The sequence below is a fragment of the Sebastes fasciatus genome, chromosome 20 (genome assembly GCF_043250625.1).
Source record: "Sebastes fasciatus isolate fSebFas1 chromosome 20, fSebFas1.pri, whole genome shotgun sequence".
Taxonomy (NCBI): Eukaryota; Metazoa; Chordata; class Actinopteri; order Perciformes; family Sebastidae; genus Sebastes; species Sebastes fasciatus.
Genome location: NC_133814.1, coordinates 25,507,770 through 25,529,971, shown reverse-complemented (window position 1 = coordinate 25,529,971; position 22,202 = coordinate 25,507,770). Strand labels below are relative to the sequence as shown.

The following is a 22,202-nucleotide window of genomic DNA, read 5'->3' as shown; positions in this document are numbered from 1 at the left end:
CAAACAATACTACAGCTTTACACAGAATCATATAAATAATATTAATAATAATATAATATAATTATTATATATACTGTATATGAGCTCCATAACTAACTCACAAAATAAAAACAAAACAAACAATAAATAAAATATAAAAAACAAAGTCCCCCTAATAATAATAATAATAATAATAATAATAATAATAAACGTAGCACTTTGCAAAACAACGTTACAAAGCGCTTTATGGGAAAAACAAAATTACACAATCAGTAATAAAAACACTAACAAATGCAATGCAAGTGAAGAGAATTAAATCAAATAAATACCCAAAAATAAAGAAAGAAAAAAACAAAAACAGTCAAATAAACAAATAATTCGCATAAAGCATGTTGGAAATGGGAAAATTAAACTTTGGGCGACATTAGCCTAATAAAATGAGGTTTTATAAATATGGTGTTTTAAATGATGTTACTGCTTCAGTGAGAATGACGTATACTTATGTTACACATTGTATTTGCGTTAAACAAACTCTGTCTTTGTTGTGTTTCTATGTCTGCTCAAGAGAAATGCATAATTCCTACGGTCCATAAATGCAGCGCAAACCAACCAGGATCCAGAATTTCAACTTCCGGGTTCCTAAAGTACATATTGACCTTCATTCATGTTATTCATGTTACTCATCAGATAAAGTTCCTTCATTTACATGTAAGACAATATGATCCAGACACAAGTATGAAGACTGAAACACTCACATCTTCATCTCCATCCTCCTCTTCCTCCTCTTCATCATATTACATCATGACATCAAAATTAGATTACGTTAATAGTTAATTTTCCAATATATAATTGAGACAGTGGACAGTGGATGGACCCATCAACAGACTTATTTAATATAAATGTAATTAATTAATTAAAATATTAATTAATTATTAAATTAATTATTAATTAATATTTTAATTAAGTTAAAATGTAGCCTATCATGTTTAGTCGTGTTTCAAAGCAAAAACAAAGATTACACTAACTTCTCATTGAAGAAAATATGACTTTGAAATTATGAAATGAACAGCATGCAAAGTAAAATAAAAAATAAATGAATATATAAGTAAATGACTCGATAAATAAATAAATGTCATTAAATACAGCAAAAATAATATTGATAATAAATGTAGCCATTAATTAATCGATAAAATGTGACATAAATTGATATTTCTGTTTTAATTTGCTTTATTTATTTATCTTTGTATTAATTATTAAATTTATTTACTTTACTATTTAATTTCCCCTTTTATTTTTTTATTTTTTTATTTTTGCAGTTACTTTTTATTTATGTATTGGTGACAACAGAGTGACAGCCCCCTCATTTTGCCTAATGAGGCAAAAAATGCTTAATGAAATGTAAAAAGAAAAGTATAAAGAAAAGAATACAGACATATTCCACATTTGTCGAAATAAATAAGGGGTGAAATACAAATGGAAAATCATGCATAAATAAATACACACATGTAAAAATAGATAGAATTTAAATAGATATATAAATATAAATAGATTAAAAAAATTCCCTAGAAATGGAACCCATTTACATTCACATATCTGGAGGTCAGAGGTCAAGGGACCCCTTTGAAAATGGCCATGCCAGTTTTTCCGCGCCAAAATTTAGCGTACGTTTGGAGCGTTATTTAACCTCCTTCATGACAAGCTAGTATGACATGGTTGGTACCGATGGATTCCTTAGTTTTTCTAGTTTTCTAGCTTTAAAACTTTGCAATTTGTGTTAATGTGTTAAAGAAATGAGTGGCGTAACGCATTATTATCACATTAACTTTGACAGTCCTAAAAATAATAGGTCATGAGGCTTTCAAAGCTGAACATATCGTGTTTTTCCGAGATGTGACATGGTGCCACCTCATTGTTTTTTTTTATACTAGAGGGACTTTACGTTAAAGACACACCCTTAAAGGACTGAAACCGTTTCTTCTTCATGTGGTCATTATTAGTACATATAGTAGTCAACCCGTTACCCAACTGGTGTTGTTGTGGTGTCACTGGTGAGACTCTGAGGTGTCACAGGGTGTGGACACCAACATCCTGCAGCTTTATGGTGTCCACACAGTCATAAACATGATTCATTGATCCATTAATATTGATCCACATTCATGTTAATGTGTTAAATTCACCACACAAACAGCTGCGTGTCCAATCGGACAGCTCAGCTTCCGACATACCAAAGTTATCGCAATGCTTCCTGGGAATTACAGATGTGGATTAACAGCGTTTATTCATCCACTCGCCCTGCAAGCAGCTATTTCTTCACACCTCATCAAGTGGGCCAGCCTGTCGAAGAGCTCCTCAGCCAATCAGGACTCTCCCTCCCACCCGAAACACCACCAACAAAACAGAGAAACCCCTGAGGAGGTTCCCAGACAGCTCTCTGCAGGCATGCTGTTTGGATTTCAATCTGTGCAGCGAGACGACACGATGAAGAACTTTGGTGTTTTAATATGCATCCTGGCAGCTCTGACAACAACTGAAGCCGTAAGGACATTTTTTTATCTCACTTGTACTGAAATGTTGCATTTATTTACAGACTTTTTTTGCACTTTTAGGGCTTATTGAGAGGAAAAAGAAGGCAGAGATTTTCTGGTTTCTCTTCCTCCTCCTCGTCCTCTTCGTCCTCTTCGTCCTCTTCGTCTTCGTTCTCCTCCTCCTTTGAAAGTTCAGGTGAGAAACTCCACATTCACCAATGCTCTCTGGTATTACACATGAACATCAGGCTGTACTGAAGTGTGTCATTTCCCATGTTGTGTAGGAGGGATCTGTCTTAACGGAGGCAGCTCGGTCCCATCCCTGACTTCGGGTGAACACATGTTCTGTCTGTGTGCTGATGATTTTGAGGGCAGACACTGTGAAACAGGTAAGAAGCTGAACCAACAAACCAAATGGCATTCATCTTCTTCCACATTCTTAACGAACTGTGTCCTTTAGTGAAAGGAGCTCAGTGCTACGACGGCGTGGGACTGTACTACAGAGGCAGAGCGTCTAAATCAGAGAGTGGACGAACATGTGAGAAGTGGGATTCAGACACCAGGGCGCTGTACATGTCTACTGATGTCCGCTCAGGGAGGCACAACTACTGCAGGTAGGCTGCCAAGAACTCCAGATATACAGCCTGTAAATCAGAGGTGTGGCCTCAAGTCAGACTCAAGTCACAAAGCAAGTTAATCCCACATTTTTTAACTGTTCAAATGTACCTTAAAGAGAGATTTGTCAAGTATTTGTAAGGGCTGTCATAATTAACACGATGTTTTAACACTATTAATTTATTTAACGCATTAACGCAACTTACAATTTTAAGGTTACAGTGAAGATACTGGTATCATATGAAACTAAAAAACCTAATGAATCCATCGGTACCAATCATGTCATACTAGCTTGTCGCAAAGTGGGCAAAATAACGCTCCAAACTCACGCTACATTTTGATGAGGAAAAACTGTCATGTCCATTTTCAAAGGGGTCCCTTGACCTCTGACCTCCAGATCAGTGAATGTAAATGGGTTCTCTGGGTACCCACGAGTCTCCCCTTTACAGACATGCCCTCTTTATGATAATCACATGCAGTTTGGGGCAAGTCATAGTCAAGTCAGCACACTGACACACTGACAGCTGTTGTTGCCTGTTGGGCTGCAGTTTGCCATGTTATGATTGGAGCATATTGTTTTATGCTAAATGCAGTACCTGTGAGGGTTTCTGGATCAATATCTGTCATTGTTTTGTGTTGTTACTTGATTTACAATAATAAATATATACATACATTTGCATAAAGCAGCATATTTGTCCACTCCCATGTTGATAAGAGTATTAAATACTTGACAAATCTCCCTTTAAGGTACATTTTGAATGGATAAAAAATGTGTGATTAATTTGCTATTAATCGCCTGAGTATATCTGTATTAATTGTATCATAAATGGTGTATTTTAGTGTATTTTCATCAAATTTACAGTCCCAGTTGTAGTAAAGTGTCGTAGAATTAATTCTGTTGCATCATTATACATGGGATCTTTGCTATAATGGTGATATTGCCTTTGATGTTTAGATTTTATACTAGGTGAGGATGAAAATCTTAGTTTTTCCTTTATTGCATCTCCATTTACTCTGGAATGGTTATATAAATAGGTTTACTTACAGTTCATTCATATTCCTTAGCTTCTTACCTTTCAAAAGAGACCACATATATGCATCTAAGCCTCATGGTTGAGGAGCCGGTCGTGATTCATTTTGGGTGGTTGTTTTAGGCGTCTTTTCCGAGGGCTTTAGGAGGATAATTTGGAAATTGTTCCAAATTTGGAATCTTGTTTCATTTCAGATCCAAAGTGCTCGAGTAGAAAGTCAAAAACATACAATTAATATCTTTACTGTTGGATGGATTTGATGTGTTTTACAGGAATCTTCACTACAAACGGCGTCCGTGGTGTCACGTGTGGAAAAACCAGCAGCTGGTTTGGGAGTATTGTAGTATTCCACGTTGTGGTACTGAGTTGTGTAAGTGGATTCTCTCTTTTGACAGTCTTCCAATACAATCCAAACCAAATTACATGATTCATCCGTGTTAAACACACTCTAATCTTGTAGTTCCAGCCCCACCCTCACCTGCACCACCTGCACCCACGGAGCCAGAGCCAGGTAACTTCCTGTCTTACTGAACTCACTGTTTCACATGTTCGTGCTGTTTCCCCTCAGCGGTTTTTGAACTTTGTGTCACCCCCCCCATCCAGCTGCAGAGTCGTCATGTGGCCAGCGCTCCAGGAGGAAGCTGATGAAGATCGTGGGTGGAACAGTTGCCACTGTGGAATCCCACCCTTGGGTCGCTGCCATATTTTGGCGCAGCAAATCCAAGGAGAGGGTTTTCCGCTGCGGGGGCAGTCTGATCTCGGCCTGCTGGGTCCTCACAGCTGCCCACTGTTTCCCCGACGGGTAGGAAGTGACGTCACTTACTGGAACCACGGCAGGTGCTTAGAAATGATGAGTGACTGGACTTCTCTTGTGAATTTTGTGTTTCTAGCTCCCACGCCAAGCAACGTCGCTTCTCCGTCATCCTGGGGAAAAATGTCATGAATGAGACTGACCCGACTGTGGAGCAAACATTCAGGGTGGAAGAGATCATCATGCATGCCGGGTTTGACAACAGTGATGGGGACTTCAACAACGACATCGGTATGAACGTAGATATATATACATAGATTCGCCTTTGGATTGTACATCAACGTCGCCGCCATATTGGGGAGGTCAGGACTGGCCTGTAAACACATACAAGTGAACGGGGGAGCTGCTGTTTTTCTCTTTCTACTCCTCGTAGATCATAAACCTTTGGAATATAAAAATGACTGTAAACATTATGGTGCTTTTTAGCAGCTCCCCCGTTCACTTGTATGTGTTTACAGGCCAGTCCTGACCTCCCCAATATGGCTGACGTATCACATGCGGTGTCTACCTATATACTGTACATCTATGAGTATGAACACGTCTTTAGATGCTTCAGTGTTGATGATGTGATGTAATAAAAGCAGTAATTCTTTGATAAATGTCGTGCAGCTCTGCTGAAGCTGAGGGCCAAACATGGGAAGTGTGCAGAGGAGAGCGACTCGGTGAAGACCGTCTGTCTGCCGCCGGCTCAGCAGAACCTCCAGCCTGGAGTCACCTGTGAGATCGCTGGATATGGGAAAGAGAAATACGGTGAGGAACGACCTCTGAATACTGTTGTCCTGTCTGACTGTTAGGTGGACATAGAATGAAGATACTGGTATCAAGTGAAATTAGAAAACCTAAATAATCCATTGGTACCAATCATATCATACTAGCTTGTTGTGGTTTTGGCGAGGAAAAGCTGGCATGGTCATTTTCAAAGGGGTCCCTTGACCTCTGACCTCCAGATGTGTGAATGTAAATGGGTTCTATGGGTACCCACGAGTCTCCCCTTTACAGACATGTCCACTTGCACTTAGTGGACGATCATGCAATGAATCACGATTAAGTATTTGAATCGATTGACAGCCCTGGCTGTAACCACTCGGCTACCAACAGCCATATTTCACTCTTTCAGTTTTATCCCATGTGAGCTTTCAGCTGCATCTCACAGTCTTCTTCAGCTCTATTTACTGAAGCAAGATCACGGATCACATCTAATAAGATGTCATATATGACACCTGAGCCACGTGAAGACCGTGAGATGCAGTTGAAAGATCCAACAAGCCAGAACTTGGACCTTTATTACATCAAAATCAAACTTCCTTTATCAACTTTATGAAGTAAAATCTGCAGTTGTAACTCCAACCATCAGATAAATGTGGTGTAAAACTGCTCTGTAATAGTACCTAAGTGAAGGTAATTAGTGTGTTCGTACCTCTCATTATGTATTTTATACACCGTGATGAGTTGTTCAGTATTTTAACAGCGTTTCTTCTCTCCAGGTTTGTGGTACAAGTCCCAGTTCCTCAGAGAGGCTCAGGTGAACCTCCTCGCCGACGATGTGTGTCGACACGAGGACTATTATGCAAACATGATCAGTGATAACATGTTTTGCGCCGGTCGTCCCGACTGGAGCCAGGACGCCTGCGAGGTATTCACGACGAGTCCAGACTCGATTCACGGATCACTTGTGGTTGATTTCCTTTTAATGCTGCTCGTCTCTCTCTGTCTCTCTTCTCACAGGGCGACTCGGGAGGCCCTCTGGTGTGCGAGGTCGGCAGCAGGCTCTTCCTGTTCGGAGTCATCAGCTGGGGCGACGGCTGCGCGAAGGAGAATCGACCCGGCGTTTACACCCGAGTGACCAATTACAACCGGTGGATAGAGGAGAAGACGGGGCTGCCGTCCATCGCTGCCGGCTCCATGTTTCCTCAGAAGTGAGGCTGCTGCTGTTTTGCTCGTTTTCTTGGTGGCCTTAAAGGATAAAGCCGCAATATTTCACATTTTTCTTAAACATCCCATGAAAAGGCCAAAACCAACGATGAATTCATCCACTAGCAAACATTATCAGTGTATCTAAAGCCTGATATATCTTATTCCTCTGTGCAGAAGAGCTCCATTGACAAGACTAAGCTATGTGAGGCTGTACTTAGACTACATCCACACTCATACCTTTTTGATTTAAAACACATAACGTTTGTTATGTTTATCCCAACGTCCCTCCCTCCAGAGTAGGCTCTCATGACCATTGCCCTTTTGGGGGAAAACAACCCCGTATCGCTCATAGACGGCAACGGTCTGGACACACTGGGCGAGTTAGCAGCTCCTGACGATTCACAGCAACAACAGACAGTGAAAGTGATCGTTTGACTGTATATTGACATCGTACCAGCTACATTACTACAGTTTAGATGTCGTAGATGTTGTAGAACATGCAGTGACTTGCACAGCTCCATGAATGAATACAGTACTGGGTTTTAACTGTGGATTTTTACTATTATTTACAAATTACCACATGTTTCTTAACCTTTTTCTGTCTAAAGTAAATATAAATGACATTTATTATGAAATGAAATGGCCATTATGAAAGGCAAACTCTTTGTAGAAAGAAAGGGCTGACGGCAGCAGCAGGAGAAACGCAGTTGGTGTGAACAACCGACGCGTGAGTCACGCAGTAGTTCAGCGAGGCAGCCGTCAGGCGCTGCTCACGCGCCTAGTGTGTTCAGTAAACAGAAGAAGTTGAAGCACGTCTCCAAACTTCTAATCCAAAAACGCTGATCTCTGATTTGTTCTCCTCTCATGTCCTAAACAAGATATAATTGAGGGTCTTTATGGTGTCAAGCTATTAACCAGACAGATTTGTTTATGCGCCAGAGATTCACATAAGTTCACACAAGACGGGCGAATTACTCAGTTTTATTTTTTAAGTAGGTCTATTTAACATAAAAATGCTGTTGCAGTGTACTTATTATTTTGTTATTTTCAGTCTTTAAAAGTCACCAGAGGGCGGGAAACAAAGTTTCTGAAACTCTAATTTGGCATAGTTACGTTAGCAAATGTAGATTCATCCGCCGCTGAAAGTAGTCCCCAACAAATGCAGTATTTCCTCCTGTTTGAGTAACGTTTGGTAAAAACTACAGTGACCAGCTGTTTTAGGAAAATACTGAGACTTTATTAATAATGAAACTATATATTTGTGAGCAGTAAGAAGCAATGTTCTTGGAGCTGAGAGCCACAGAGAGGGTAAAGACGTTATAAAGTATTAAGAGACGGACTAACACGGTTTTGGTTTGGGTCCTTTTGTGGGATTTGTTTAAAATCTCCAGCGTTACCGTTGAAGGATCTGTGGTATTGCATGTTTTAGCCCATTTGCTATAAATCATGTCTATTTTACATCCCAGTTAAATTCTGCAAATATGCACGCTGCTTTGTTTTACATTTTTGGATGGATATATTTTTCCAGTTTCCATTAATTTCTTTCAATGGTAACAAATACAAACTATCTGACTTTCCAACATGTATTTAAAAGTGGTCAGCAATAATGTAAAATGCACATGATTTGTAGTTAAACAGCTAAAACATGCAAAAAAAAATACTGTTATGGTCCTTTAATATATTTTTTAAGCTTTGTTTTTTTTTAATACTGAAATTTAATTTCAATACATACAATGTGTCAGGGTGATTTATACGTATAAAGTTGCTCTTACTGCACTTAATGGCGAGCTAATTATTTCTATCTTTTATAGAGTGATTTATTTTTATATTTTTTTAGATTATCTTTTGTAGATTTTTTCATAATTTGCAGAGATGTTTTTGTTCATATTATTATAACCCCTTTTTCTACATTTTTGAGGTCATTTCTAAATAAAGAAATCCAGCAATTTATTACAGAAACTTCCAACCTTTGATTCATGCTTACGCTTACTTAGTAAAATCATGTTGTTTACTGCATGTTCTGGATTTTATTTTTATTTTATGCTATTTAGCTAACCATACGTTTTAAAAACTACTGAATTGTTTATGTTGATATTGCATCATTTTGTACTTTTATATGTTGTTTGTTGTTTTACACCAAAGACCACATTGGAAATATCTGTTAAACAGTCGCATGAGTGAAGTTGTACAAATATCTGAGCAGAAATATACGAATAAACTAACTGTAAATATAAATCAAGATGAAAGCTTCACACCAATGATGACATAGCCTATAATTATCTTCCTCCAGCTGCATGTAATGGCTCTGGGTGCCTAATAATACTCTCATTACAGTATTTTTATAGCCTGAAGTGTTGCTTTTATTGTGTTGTAAAAATACAAAGACAGAGTGTAATAGCAGTAACAGACCGACTGTTTTAATGGAAAACATTTCCGTTCAATGCCACACTTGAATGTCTTGCTCTTGTAAATAAAAAGTGTTTCTTTATGTGTTGAGATAATTCTCCTACTTCTTAAGAAAAATAAACTACTTAAAAAAACTTTGTGGATCAGCTGGAAAATATGGAGGACGGAACCTGCTAAAATAAAAAATAAATGAATAAATGAATGACTCGATAAATAAATAAATATGTCATTAAATGTAGCAAAAAATAATATTAAAAATAAATGTAGCCATTAATTAATTGATTAATTAATAAATTCCCTTTTTTTATTCTTCTGTTTAATTTTCCCTTTTATTTATTTATGTATTAATTTATATTTCTTTTTAAATGTATTATTTATTTATTTTTGCATTTTTTTTGTATTTAAATTGAGTGACAGAATAATGAGGCAGAAATGCATTAAGAAATGTAAAAAGAAATGTGTGAAAAAAAGAACACAGAAAGAAATAAGTTTGGGGAAATAAATAAGGGGTGAAATGCATAAATAAAAAATAAGTGCAAAAAGAAATAAATTCATTTAAAAATTAATAAAAGTAAAGGGATCAAGAAGAAGAGTAAATAAATAAGGGAATCAACGCAAATATATTAATTAATGGCTACATTTATTATTTTTAATATTATTTATGCTACATTTAATGACATTTATTTATGAAGTAATTCCTTTATTCATTAATTTATTTTGTATTTATTTAAGCATTTATTTTCATTACAAATAAATTGATTTATTTTGCATTTATTTTTATTTGTTTATTTAGTTATGCATTTATTTTTTATTTATTTATTTTTTCTCTTTTTTTTAATTTATTTTATATTTATTTTAAAATGCATATATTTATTTATGTATTTATACATTTATTTATTTATTTGTTCATGCAAGATTTTCCCTTTGCATTCCGCCCCTTATTTGTTTCCCCAAACTTATTTATTTCTATATTCTTTTCTTTACACATTTCTTTTTACTTTTATTTAAAATGTATATTACTGCAAATTGATCTTTATTAATTCCCCTAGCTGTTTTGATTTGACCACAACGTGGTGCTGTTGTAGTAAAAGTTAAACAGGTGACACAGATGATGATTGATTATCCTGCAGGACTGAAAATGTGTGTAAAGTGGTTTCTTACACTTTACTTCTGTTTGTCACCTGATGGAGGCAGAAGCTGTTTAAATTAAAATAAAAAAAGCCAAGATGTGCTTTAAGATGTGTAGAATTCAAAGGCCGCCAGCACAGCTTTAATGGGTGATTTCTCATTGATTCATATTTAATAAAATCATCCTGCAGGGATCAGTGTGAGTCCTCTCCAGATGTGAGTCTCCAGGTCATGTAAGTGACATCATCACTCATCAGGTTGTTTAAGTTGAGAATGAACTGAACTCCTTTAATGAATCATCAGCAATTACTACTGACCACTTTTTAACATTTCAAACATGCTTTTCTGTTATGAAATGGACTTTTGTGGATGTGACAGAGAGATTGATCAGATAGTGTTTGTTTAGCAGACAAGATGAGACAGCTCAGACATGAACAGACATGATGGGAGAGGCGATGACATCATGTTGGCCAACCAGCTGGACCAGTAGAGGAATGAGACCAAAGGTTCCTGTTTGCTGCTGCAGTGGAGCGTTACTGTGCTGTGAGACAGTGTATGGAGGGTGACATGAAACAAAGGTCGTCAGCTTCCTAAAGGACGTCTTGTTTTGTTCTTTTAAATCATGCGTGCTGGTTGGTGCTGTGATGCAGTGGTTGTAAACCAGTAAGAGGGTTTGATTCCCAGTCGTTTTACCATCTCCATGATCTCTTTGACATTCACTGAGAATAAGTGTGTCTGCAGTTGTGGAAGAAGTGCTCACATCCTTGTGTCTCTTTGTGCTCATTTTGTGCTCATTTTCTCACTGTGCTCATTTTACGTCGCATTGTGGTCGTTTTGCGTCACTTTGTGCACATTTTGTGCTAATATTGCATCTCTTTTTGGGCGTGTTGCATCATTTTGCATCACTTTGTTCTCATTTTGTGTCACTGTGCTCATTTAATGTCACTCTGTGCTCATTTCACCTCACTTTGTACTCATTTTGTGCTCATTTTACATCGCTTTGTGTTTATTTTGCGTCACTTTGTACTCCTTCTGACTCACTTTGTGCTCATTTTGCATCACTTTGTGGTCGTTTTGCGTCCCTTAGTGCTCCTTCTGCATCTCTTTTTGGGCGTGTTGCATCTCTTTGTGCTCATTTTGTGTCACTTTGTGCTCATTTTGTGCTCATTTTACATCGCTTTGTGTTTATTTTGCATCACTTTGTGGTCGTTTTGCGTCACTTTGTGCACATTTTACGTCACTTTGGCCTCATATTGTGTCTGCACATTTTGATCAATTTGTGCTCATTTTGCATTGCTTTGTGCGCAAATTGCGTCTCTTTGTGCTCATTTCGCATCTTTTTATGCTCATTTTGCGTCTCTTTGTGATTATTTTGCATCTTTTTATGCTCATTTTGCATCTCTGTGCTCATTTTGCGTCACTTTGTGGTAATTTTGAGTCTCTTTAAGATCAATTTGTGCTCATTTTGCATTTCTTTGGGCTCATTTTGTATCTCTGAGGTATTTTTGTGGTATTTCTGAGGTATTTTGTGGCTGTCTTGCCCCCTGACCCCTTTGACCCCTTTGACCCCTGGACCTGTGATCCACCCGTGTGTATGTGACTGTCTGACTATTTGCTGTTCCCTTCGACGGACTGACGACTTTTTCAAATGTTCTCCATCACCTCCGTGCAGTCCAACAGGTTCCTCAAACACAAAACACTTAAAGACAATGAGACGTCTGTTGCTTCACGTTGGGCTCATTCATCGACTCTTTGGCACATGAGATGTCATAAAAAACAACATGTAGGAAAATAACTAGAAACCATCATTTATTGTCAACCGCCAGTATGCAGTCTTTCATAGGAACCAGTTCTTCATCTAACATGAGTCATCATCATCATCAGTTACTCTCGGACAGTTGGGGCGGCCACTCTTTACTCTTTAAATCTTTCCAGACTTTCAGGTATTTCACCTGTTCAGCCGCTCAGAGCTCATCTGTTGAACGTTTTTCCATCTTGTGCCAAACAGATTATCAGTACTGAGTCTTTTAAATCACATGAAACACATCACCTAATGTCTCTATATACTTTAGTCTATTTCACCGTCGCTACATGCTGTTTAGAGAGTTTAAACTATCACACATAATTGAGATTACATGTGAGCACAGACACTCCCACTGTGAGCTCTCGCTGTGTGAGGTGTGACCGGGAGGGTGTGACTTCGTACTTGTCCCCAAAACTAACTCCAACCTGTTTTCAGAGGACAACCTGCCATCCTGTGCGTGTGACATAAAGTAAAGTAAGTACATCTACTTTGAGATAATTATGCAATATTCACCAAATTGTTGGAAAACAAAATGTTTCGTTGTATCATTAGTAATAATATTCTGTAATACTGCTCAGTAGAGATGCATTTAGTACTTTCGTACTGGTGTCCTGATGCATCGTACTTCATTTTTGTGTGTTTAGAATGATTGTTTGCCTCTAAAAAGTGTTTCTAAATAAAATCTATTTTAACAAATTAATTTCTTTTTCATTCAGCCGTCTCCAGCAGCCATGCATAACACTGCAGAAGCCCACTCCCACACCCTCACCACCAACCGCAACTGCACCATGGAGCTCACCAATGTCAGCTCCCTCTTCTGTCTCGTCAACCCAAAGTAAGAATCTCTGATTTTCTCTTTTGTGCATGATTGAACCAATAAAGACAGCGATGATTTAAATACCTGACATGCAGGGTGGATTAGCCTCTAATGTGGGACATAGTTTGCATTTACAATTTCTGAAATAGATTGTGATACCCAGTACTGCTCATAAAGGAAATGGTAGACATATCAGTCCTGTCATGTTTGAAATGTGGGACACTGAAAAGTCTGTTGAGTGTCTGTAGGAAACACTCGAGGCTGAATGTGCAGCCCCATTTTAACAATGTTATTGCTGTTACAAAACCTCGGCTTATGTGTGGATAATAATAATAAATAAATAAAGAATATAATAGTTTTTAAGCATTTAGGCATATTAGAAAGACATTAAATTAGTTTGAGGAGGACCGACACCCACTGGAGTTTACAGGCGTCCCACTTTACGGCAACTCACCCTGCTTGAATCCATTTATGCATGAAAGTAAATTTACTCCAGTATGATTTTGAAGTACTTTACTTGATTATTTCCATTGTATTCTACTTCATGCTTCATTTCACATTTATTTAATAAAAGTTTCAGGTACAAATATGTAAAATAAAATGTAATAAAAACATGAGAAAGTAGAGAAAAGTAAAAAAAAATTAAAACAGATTTGTGCAGCAGAACTTTTTATTTTCTCACGTCGCCTCAGGTTTATCTCGTGTCCCTTTGGAGGGGCTCGACCCCTATGTTGGGAACTAAACTATAGGGACCAGAATACATTAAAGGAACAGTGTGTAGCATTTAGGGGGATCTATTGAATATAATATAGTACATTTTCTTTCAAGTATAATCACCTGAAAATAAGAATCGTTCCCGATTTTCCTGGCAGACTCCCGTTTATCATCGCCCTCTCCCGGTTTCCTCCCGGGGTCACAATTCTCCCACATTTATGGCAAACTTTCACACCTTTTTTCCTTTTCGTTATCTCAACCTCAAGTAAGCTTTTAAACGCAGGACTTGTAATAATCTAAATTCTGGATCTAAACTCTTCTTCCCTGCAGGGTGCACATGGAAAGCGGCTTCGTCTACAACCCTCCGCAGCCGACCCTGCGCACCACCAAGACCGAGGTGTGCTCCTTCACTAAGGATGACAACACGGCGTCGGGCGCCGTCGGCGTCCTGACCTACGAGCTGTTTCACATGCAGAACCGCCACTGCAACGAGGTGATCGCCATCATGTTCTCGGTGCCATTCGACTACAACTTCTACAAGAACTGGCTCGGGGTGGGCATATTCGAGCACACGCGAGCCTGCGACGACAAGCTGTTCGACTTCATGTACAAGGGAAAGGATTTCACCAACTTCGAGCGACACGAGTCCGACGGCTCCGGGGTGGTGTACAAGGGGAGGATGCTGGACGTGAGGGCCTGCATGAACGATGAGGGCAAGGCCATTATTAAAGTGGAGCTGTATGACAAGATGGGCAGATAAGTCTGTTTGTGATTGATGTGGAATAAAGTGTGAGAAGCAGATATTCCTTTATGTCATGTATGGGTGCTTTAAATGAATAAAAAACAATTTAATGGATTCATTGTGCTTGAAGTTTTTTGTGTCATCTTTAAGTTTTACGTCTCTCAAGCAGATTTAACATGAATCATACTTCACTTTGAGTAAATGATTACAATAAACAAGGGCTTTCAAAGTTAACGTGATAATAACACGTTAACGCAAATTTGCTTAAGCGCCACCAATTTCTTTAACGCATTAACGCAACTTGCGATTTTTAGGTTGTAGCGGGCTGAGTTTTAAAGCTAGAGTGAAGATACTGGCATCATATGAAACTAGAAAACCTAATGAATCCATCGGTTTCAACCATGACATACTGTTGTTGCCTGTTGGGCTGCAGTTTGCCATGTTATGATTGGAGCATATTGTTTTATGCTAAATGCAGTACCTGTGAGGGTTTCTGGATCAATATCTGTCATTGTTTTGTGTTGTTAATTGATTTACAATAATAAATATATACATACATTTGCATAAAGCAGCATATTTGCCCACTCCCATGTTGATAAGAGGATTAAATACTTGACAAATCTCCCTTTAAACAGATAAAGAAATGTGCGATTAATCTCGATTAATCAATTGACAGCCCTAATATAAACACAGTCAGACTCTGCAGCATGCATGCTATGCAGAGATGCTGCACGTTTGTCTCTCCATGCAAACAGTAAAAACAACATCACAGACTCAGAGACGAAAGGTGTGGTGCATAACGAGACACTGAACTATGAGACTGTCACGGAAAGCCAGACAAACCGGCTTGAAGCTTTGGTAAAGTTAGATAATTACAAAAGCAAAAAAAAATACCACAGAAAAGTTGTTATTGTCGGCTACACCCTGTCATCACGCCTACATACCTCAGGACGAAGGTGTGGACAAAAAGGTTTCCAGCAACAGGTAGAGTAGGTGTTCTGTGGGTGGGGATGGTTTGGGTGTCACACATTCTCCAACAAGAAGAGTGAATCCAGTGTTTTCAGATCGGAGCGATCACCCGAGCGAGCAACACACCTGTGATCCAGACAGGTAAGCTGGTTTATTCCTGTGCTGTATTGTATGTTACTGATAAAGATTTGTTTTTAATTTAGGATTTAGTCACTGTGCATCTTTTAACAGCAGTAAAATGTGTTAAACAGCATTATAATACAACGTTATCGTGCTCTGTCGCAGCCTTTACCTGCAACAATGAGTGAATCAGCAGAAGCTTTGGCTGCTAACCTCACATCCAGTAGAAATGTCACCATTGAGATCACCAACCTCACCTCCACCTACTGCCTGGTCGACCCCAAGTAAGTGCAACTCTTAATACTGCAGAGAGTATTGTTGAAAAAAGGGTGCATGGATAAAATGAGATTCAAATCACTTTCTTATAATACATGTAAACCTTATTATCTATTTTGCTCTTACTTTTATGCCCTTTTTTGCCTTTTCAAAAAATAGGATTTACCTGGATAGTGGCAACGTCCACAGCCCACCCCAACCCACCGTGCGCCCACAGAAAACCGAGGTGTGCAACTTCAGCAAGACCAGCTCCAAAGCCACCGGCGCGGTGGGCGTGCTGACCTACGACCTGTTCTGCAGGGGCAGCAACGACTCCAAAGAGAAATTAGCCATAATGTTCTCCGTGCCTTACGATTATAGCTCGTACAAGAACTGGTTAGCCTTGGCAATCTACGACCAGAGCAAAGAGACCAACGAGAAGCTGTACAAAGAGATGTATTACGACAAAGAGCCGCAAGGCTTCGTGAGGGAGGAGGTCAAGGGCTCTGGCCTCACGTTTGAGGGCACGAACTTGGACGTGAAGGCTACCATGTCTCCGATGGGCAGGGCCATACTGAAGGTGGAGCTGTGGGACAAGCTCTTCACTCCGCAACGCCATTAATAAGCCGGTGATTCATTCACTTTGTTGACAAAATAATCCAGTAGTGTTAGATATGTGTAGCCCTTTGTACACCTGAGCTACTGTACCATCTGTTCATGCAATAAAATCCAGTCTGATTTGAGAAAACTTGTGTCTTAGTGATCATTTACAATTAGTTTAACATTAAAGCTTCAGAGCAGTCGAGTCCAGCTGGTGGAACAAGTTGTCTAAATGAGTCATTTAATTGTTCTATTTAATGCACATATATCATTTCTACATATGTTCAGAAAGCCTTCACCAGATGGAGATTAATGTGATACAAAAAAGACTAAAGTGTGCTTTCTGTTTTAAACATAAAAGAAAAGATCACTGACATTATTTAGTAAATAATAAGAATTGATTTCCAAGATAATGAGGTCTGGTGTTGAAACTTTGTGGTAGTATAAATATACAGTCTGCAGAAGCTGCCACTCATCTGCATGTATTTAACAAGGTTACCATCTAGTGGTCTAAAGTATTTGGTGCATCGTTGCAGTGGAAGCATTACATTATGTACACTATGCATGTACTATATTTATATTTAAAATATTAGTCCATAGTTATTCACGATTAATCACAAATTAATTGTAAATTTTTTATCTGTTCAAAATGTACCTTAAAGGGAGATTTCTCAAGTATTTAATACTCTTATCAACATGGGAGTGGACAAATATGCTGCTTTATGCAAATGTATGTATATATTTATTATTGTAAATCAATTAACACAAAACAATGACAAATATTGTCCAGAAACCCTCACAGGTACTGCATTTAGCATAAAACAATATGCTCCAATCATAACATGGCAAACTGCAGCCCAACAGGCAACAACAGCTGTCAGTGTGTCAGTGTGCTGACTTGACTATGACTTGCCCCAAACTGCATGTGATGATCATAAAGTGGGCATGTCTGTAAAGGGGAGACTCGTGGGTACCCAGAGAACCCATTTACATTCACTGATCTGGAGGTCAGAGGTCAAGGGACCCCTGCATTTAGTGTAAGTTTAGAGCGTTATTTAACATCCTTTACGTCAAGCTGGTATGACATGGTTGGTACCGATGGATTCATTAGGTTTTCTAGTTTTTATATGACACCAATATCATATGTGACTGAAGATAATGAGGTCTGGTGTTGCTTTGTGGTAAAATCTCTCCAGTTGCAGAGTACAGTCAGCAGAAGCTACATAGTTTGAGATTCGGGGAAGTAAACTTATTCATTTTCTTGCAGAGAGTTAGACGAGAAGATTGATACCACTCATGTAAGTAGAGAGTGGTATCAATCTTCTCGTCTAACTCTCGGCAAGAAAATTAGCACGTGTATTTCCCAAAATGTAAAAGCAACACATCAGCAGTTTTGTCAGTCCATTAACCGTCAATAAAATACACCAACATGATGATTCTGTTCCCACTGGAGTGCTGCCTTTCTTCCTGAAACAAACATCTTACAGTCCTTTACAGTCAGTGTTGGCTTCTTTTACAATCTTAACCAAAACCTAACCAAACCTTAACCATAGCGGTGGCAGATTAGACCATTTGTAACACTTTTGGAAAGTACTGTATGCATATTTAGCTTTAATTAAATGACATTAGCATCAACACTTCAAAGATCTAATTAATGTACCGATGCAATCAGTGTGTGTTCGTGTCTGCAGGATCAGTCTGATCCAGAGCACTGCTCATAAAATACACTAACAACAGTACTGAACCGGTCCTTCAGATACATCTCGAGTGTTTCCAGTGGCATTCGTTTCACATCGTAACCTCTGAACTGTTTCTTAGCCGTCTTGTCAACCGGCACAATCTCCTCGGTGCTGTTGCGGTCGTTGCGGCCGATAGCGGCGAACGTAGGAAAAGCATCCTTCAGTTTTTCTGGGAGATTGTCGGTGTAGTTTGGGCAGCAGTAGGCGGACCACATGTACTCAGGCACCGCCACGCGATGATTGTGCAGCCAGTGCTTGTCGTTCTGGTACGGGATGCTTCCAGTCACTACGAACGCCTCTCCGAGACAGTAGGCCCCCAAGGTTCTGTTGACAGTCTGCTCCAGGTCTTCCCAGGGCCCGTCATTAGAGCCCGACTTCTGAGGAACCACATTAGTGAGGGTGAAGGTGGCGGAGCGGTTCTCGTGGCTCTTGTGGTGGAGGCTGGGGTTCAAGTGGCCTCGAGAATAGGTGGAGTTAATGTAGTCCGGCTCCACCGCCTGGCTGTCCACCACGTTCTGGTCCAGAGGGCCCGGAGGGAAGGGGATCATGTTGCCATCGGCTGCGGGGTACGCCAGCTGGTCATTGGACGGGTGGAAGGAAACAGGGATTTAAACAGCTCTCTGTACTCTGTATGCTTTGAGCTACATGCTAACATGCTCACTATGTCAACATGCTGGTGTTTAGCATCCTGCAGATATGATATTAGTCATGTTAGTTTAGTGTATTAGCATCCTAACATAGTTACAAGTAAGAGAAGAACTATCAATGCTGCAGCTTACAATTCTATTTAAGTCAGTATAGTGTGTTTCCTGTTTCAACATAACGCCTTCGTGCACAAAGCAGGTCCATAAAGAAATGGTTTTCCCAGTTTGGTGAGGAGGAACTTGATTTGATGGATGTATTGTTTGACTGTCCAAATACTTTTGGCAATTTAATGTACCAAATCTAGTAGATAATGTGAATAATACAGTATCTTTTGCTCTGGAGAGTTGACAGACCATGAACACACGAACGAGTCAGTTCTCCTTTACTGGGGCTCATTTCCTCATTTTCTTGTTATTTACTGTGAACACCGACATCGACAGCTTTTCACTGTGATAATATTATATAACTGACGCTAAAACGGAACATCAGTACAAAAGGAGTTTTCTTTTTCTTTTTGACATTTACTTTTATTTATTCATTTATTTTTGCATTTATATTGTATTTATTTATTTTTGCACTTGTTTTTTTATTATTATTGATTTTTAAGTGAATTTATCTATTTTTTTTTAAATTTATTTATGCACGGTTTTCCCTTTGCATTCCACCCCTTATTTATTTCCCCAAACTTATTTATTTCTGTATTCTTTTCTTTTTACATTTCTTTGTGTTTCTGCCTCATTATGCAAATAAGGGGGCTGTCAATAAGTGCATATATATTTTAATAAATACATAGGTTTCCAAATAAATATAAAAAATAAGTGCATAAATAAAAAATAAATAAAGGCAAAACAAATAAATCAATTTAAAAATTCAAAAAAAATAAATACATAAATGAATAAAATGGAGAATTAGTCAGAAGAGTAAATAAATAAGGCAATTAATACTATAGGTAAATAAAGAAGCAAATTAAAACAGAAATATCAATTTATGTCATGTTTTATCAATTAATTAATGGCTATATTTATTTTTAATATTACTTTTGCTACATTAAATGACATATTTATTCATTTATCGAGTCATTTATTTATTTATTCATTTATTTTTGATTTTGGCAGGTTACGTCCTCCATACTTTAATACTCATTTTATGGGATGCTAACAGTCAACACATCATTTAAATATGCTCACCTGTGGCTCAAACTTCCAGGACGCAGTGGGTCTCTTTCCTGCTGGTGCAGAGTACAAATAGGCCGAGAACCACGGAGAGCGGCGTGGTCGACAGTACAGCGTGGCGAAGACGTACTGGTTGATATGACGTTGGCAGATCGGGGTCCCCGCCAGACCTTTAGGAGGCCAAGACTTATAGAAGAACTGCAGGCATGGAGCGAAATCCCCAACATCACACATGCACCACCCTGCAGCGAAGGCCAGGACGACCACGGCCAGAACGCAGCGATGTGACATGTTGATAACGGACAGTTGGTGTTGGTGGTGAAATCCAGATGTGAAATGCCCAAACGTGTGTCATGCCTTCACACAGAGAAATGCATCGAGGCTTGAAAGCTCTTCTCCTTTTCAATAACACATGACCTTTAAGTGAAAGCAGAAGTTTAAGCGTTAGTTTCAGTCAGCGGGGAAGAAAGCCCCTCAATCTGCTTACTATGACTGTTGCACTTCAGTAAATTTCACTCAGAGAGACACAAAGACTTCCTCTTATATACGAAGAGTTGACTTCAGAAGCAACAAAAGGCAACAGTGAACTTGGCTCACATGACCCCGCTCACTGCTTGACCCCTAAAGTAGGGCCAAAGGTTTTGCCCTTTTGGAACTAATGGCATTAGTCTGTTGAGCACAATCTAGCTTGTTATTATGAAACATTATGGACTGGACTTCTAACTCCCAAAAGGCACAACGAGACCACACTGTTAACCATCACACCAAATTTGAAGCTCCTAAGTTAAATAGTTTCCAAGTTCTGCTCCGGAAACGAGGACGGACGGAAGGACGGACACGCGGAGCGCTATATAACCTCCTGTTTGATTATAATTTGCTGAAAGCTGCAGTGACCAGCTGTTTTAGGAAACTCACAGACCGAACAGGGAAGTCAGAGCAGAGCCGGCTTAACGCATATATGCCATATAGGCGGTTGCATAGGGCGCCACCTTCTAGGGGGCCGCTGGTCGCCGTCTCAAAAAATAAATAAAGAAATATAATAAATTTTTAAAAAAAATGCCAGTGGGGGCCTTTCCTCAGTTTCTGCATTGAGGTAACAAATGAAGAAAGAAAGAAAAAAGAAAGAAAGAAAGAAAGAAAGAAAGAAAGAAAGAAAGAAAGAAATACAGAGAGAGGCCCCTCAGAATTGGGTTAGCGGCATGTACACTTGTTGACTTGTTGACTTGTTGACTTGTATTTGCTGACTCGATTCTCCTTGAATTCAAAGACATAAATAAACCTCCAGTGTGAGTCATTCCTGGTCTCCGGTTCCACTTTTTCAGTCTTCAATTAATTACTCCCAAAATTCCTGAACATTAAAGGACCAATAGACGTATCACATCTAAGAGGAATCGTGAGGATCCCCCTAATATTACTCAGTGGATTAATGAGGTAAATTCAAGTGCTCCCTTGGAAAAAATAATAATAATAATGTGCTGTTTTTTTTTTTTTTTTTTTTTTACATTTAATTAATGAATTTATATATTACATTTTTAAGGTTTCTATCTTGGCACCATGAATTATATTATTGTAGTACTTATATACCCTTAATTTTAACTAATTAATTAAATTCGTTTTTAAATTATTATTATTATTATTATTATTATTATGATCATTATGATCATTATTATTATTATTATTATTATTATTATTATGATCATTATGATCATTATTATTATTATTATTATTATTATTATTATTATTATTATTATTATTATTTTTAAATGTTTTATTTATTTGATTATTAATTTGTTTTTATTATGGCACCGGTGTTATATTTTGTTATGCTATGTTTGAAGAAAAGGAATAAAAAGAATTAAAAAAAATAAATAAAAAAAACATCAAGGACCAATTGTTTACAGTTATTTATGAAAATAAAAAAATGTCTTAAAAAATTTGAACTTAACCAAAAACCTCCTTGGTGGAGGTAAAAAAGAAAGTACTCAAATGTTAAAAGTTCCCTCCTTGACAAAATATTTTTCTTGTCAGTGAATGTTTTGCAGGATGATGCAGGTCACAGCAGGTCACAGCAAAAAACTGTAGGAGTAAAATATCATGTTACTCTGTGTGTGTGTGTGTGTGTGTGTGTGTGTGTGTGTGTGTGTGTGTGTGTGTGTGTGTGTGTGTGTGTGTGTGTGTGTGTGTGTGTGTGTGTGTGCGCGTGCGTGTGTGTGCAG

General features: G+C 38.4%; 4 protein-coding genes across 6 annotated transcripts; 3 read left to right on the top strand and 1 right to left on the bottom strand.

The window, feature by feature from the left end:
* Positions 1-2,406: 2,406 nt before the first annotated feature.
* On the top strand, positions 2,407-9,500 carry LOC141758631 (urokinase-type plasminogen activator-like). The gene is made up of 11 exons (XM_074620222.1): positions 2,407-2,514; positions 2,586-2,700; positions 2,789-2,893; positions 2,965-3,118; positions 4,423-4,520; positions 4,611-4,661; positions 4,754-4,952; positions 5,041-5,192; positions 5,571-5,711; positions 6,446-6,594; positions 6,687-9,500. The coding sequence occupies exons 1-11, from the start codon at positions 2,419-2,421 to the stop codon at positions 6,879-6,881; spliced, it is 1,455 nt and encodes a 484-aa protein (XP_074476323.1). The 5' UTR covers positions 2,407-2,418; the 3' UTR covers positions 6,882-9,500.
* An 897-nt stretch (positions 9,501-10,397) lies between these two features.
* On the top strand, positions 10,398-14,600 carry LOC141757988 (DELTA-stichotoxin-Hmg2b-like). 3 transcript variants are annotated; one of them, XM_074618986.1, is made up of 4 exons: positions 10,398-10,642; positions 12,652-12,687; positions 12,930-13,048; positions 14,075-14,600. In XM_074618986.1, the coding sequence occupies exons 3-4, from the start codon at positions 12,945-12,947 to the stop codon at positions 14,502-14,504; spliced, it is 534 nt and encodes a 177-aa protein (XP_074475087.1). In that variant the 5' UTR covers positions 10,398-10,642; positions 12,652-12,687; positions 12,930-12,944; the 3' UTR covers positions 14,505-14,600. The 3 variants fall into 3 exon arrangements, with proteins under 3 accessions (XP_074475087.1, XP_074475086.1, XP_074475088.1); XM_074618985.1 differs by having other exon boundaries at positions 10,399-10,642; positions 12,649-12,687; XM_074618987.1 differs by having other exon boundaries at positions 10,405-10,558; positions 12,649-12,687.
* LOC141757985 (endonuclease domain-containing 1 protein-like) lies at positions 14,102-20,403 on the bottom strand. Its single transcript, XM_074618982.1, has 2 exons — positions 20,002-20,403; positions 14,102-18,744 (listed from the first exon to the last, which is right to left on the bottom strand). Exons 1-2 carry the CDS (start codon positions 20,275-20,277, stop codon positions 18,124-18,126), a joined length of 897 nt encoding a protein of 298 aa, XP_074475083.1. The 5' UTR covers positions 20,278-20,403; the 3' UTR covers positions 14,102-18,123.
* On the top strand, positions 15,530-16,578 carry LOC141757987 (DELTA-actitoxin-Afr1e-like). Its single transcript, XM_074618984.1, has 3 exons — positions 15,530-15,596; positions 15,741-15,859; positions 16,011-16,578. Exons 2-3 carry the CDS (start codon positions 15,756-15,758, stop codon positions 16,450-16,452), a joined length of 546 nt encoding a protein of 181 aa, XP_074475085.1. The 5' UTR covers positions 15,530-15,596; positions 15,741-15,755; the 3' UTR covers positions 16,453-16,578.
* Positions 20,404-22,202: the final 1,799 nt, after the last annotated feature.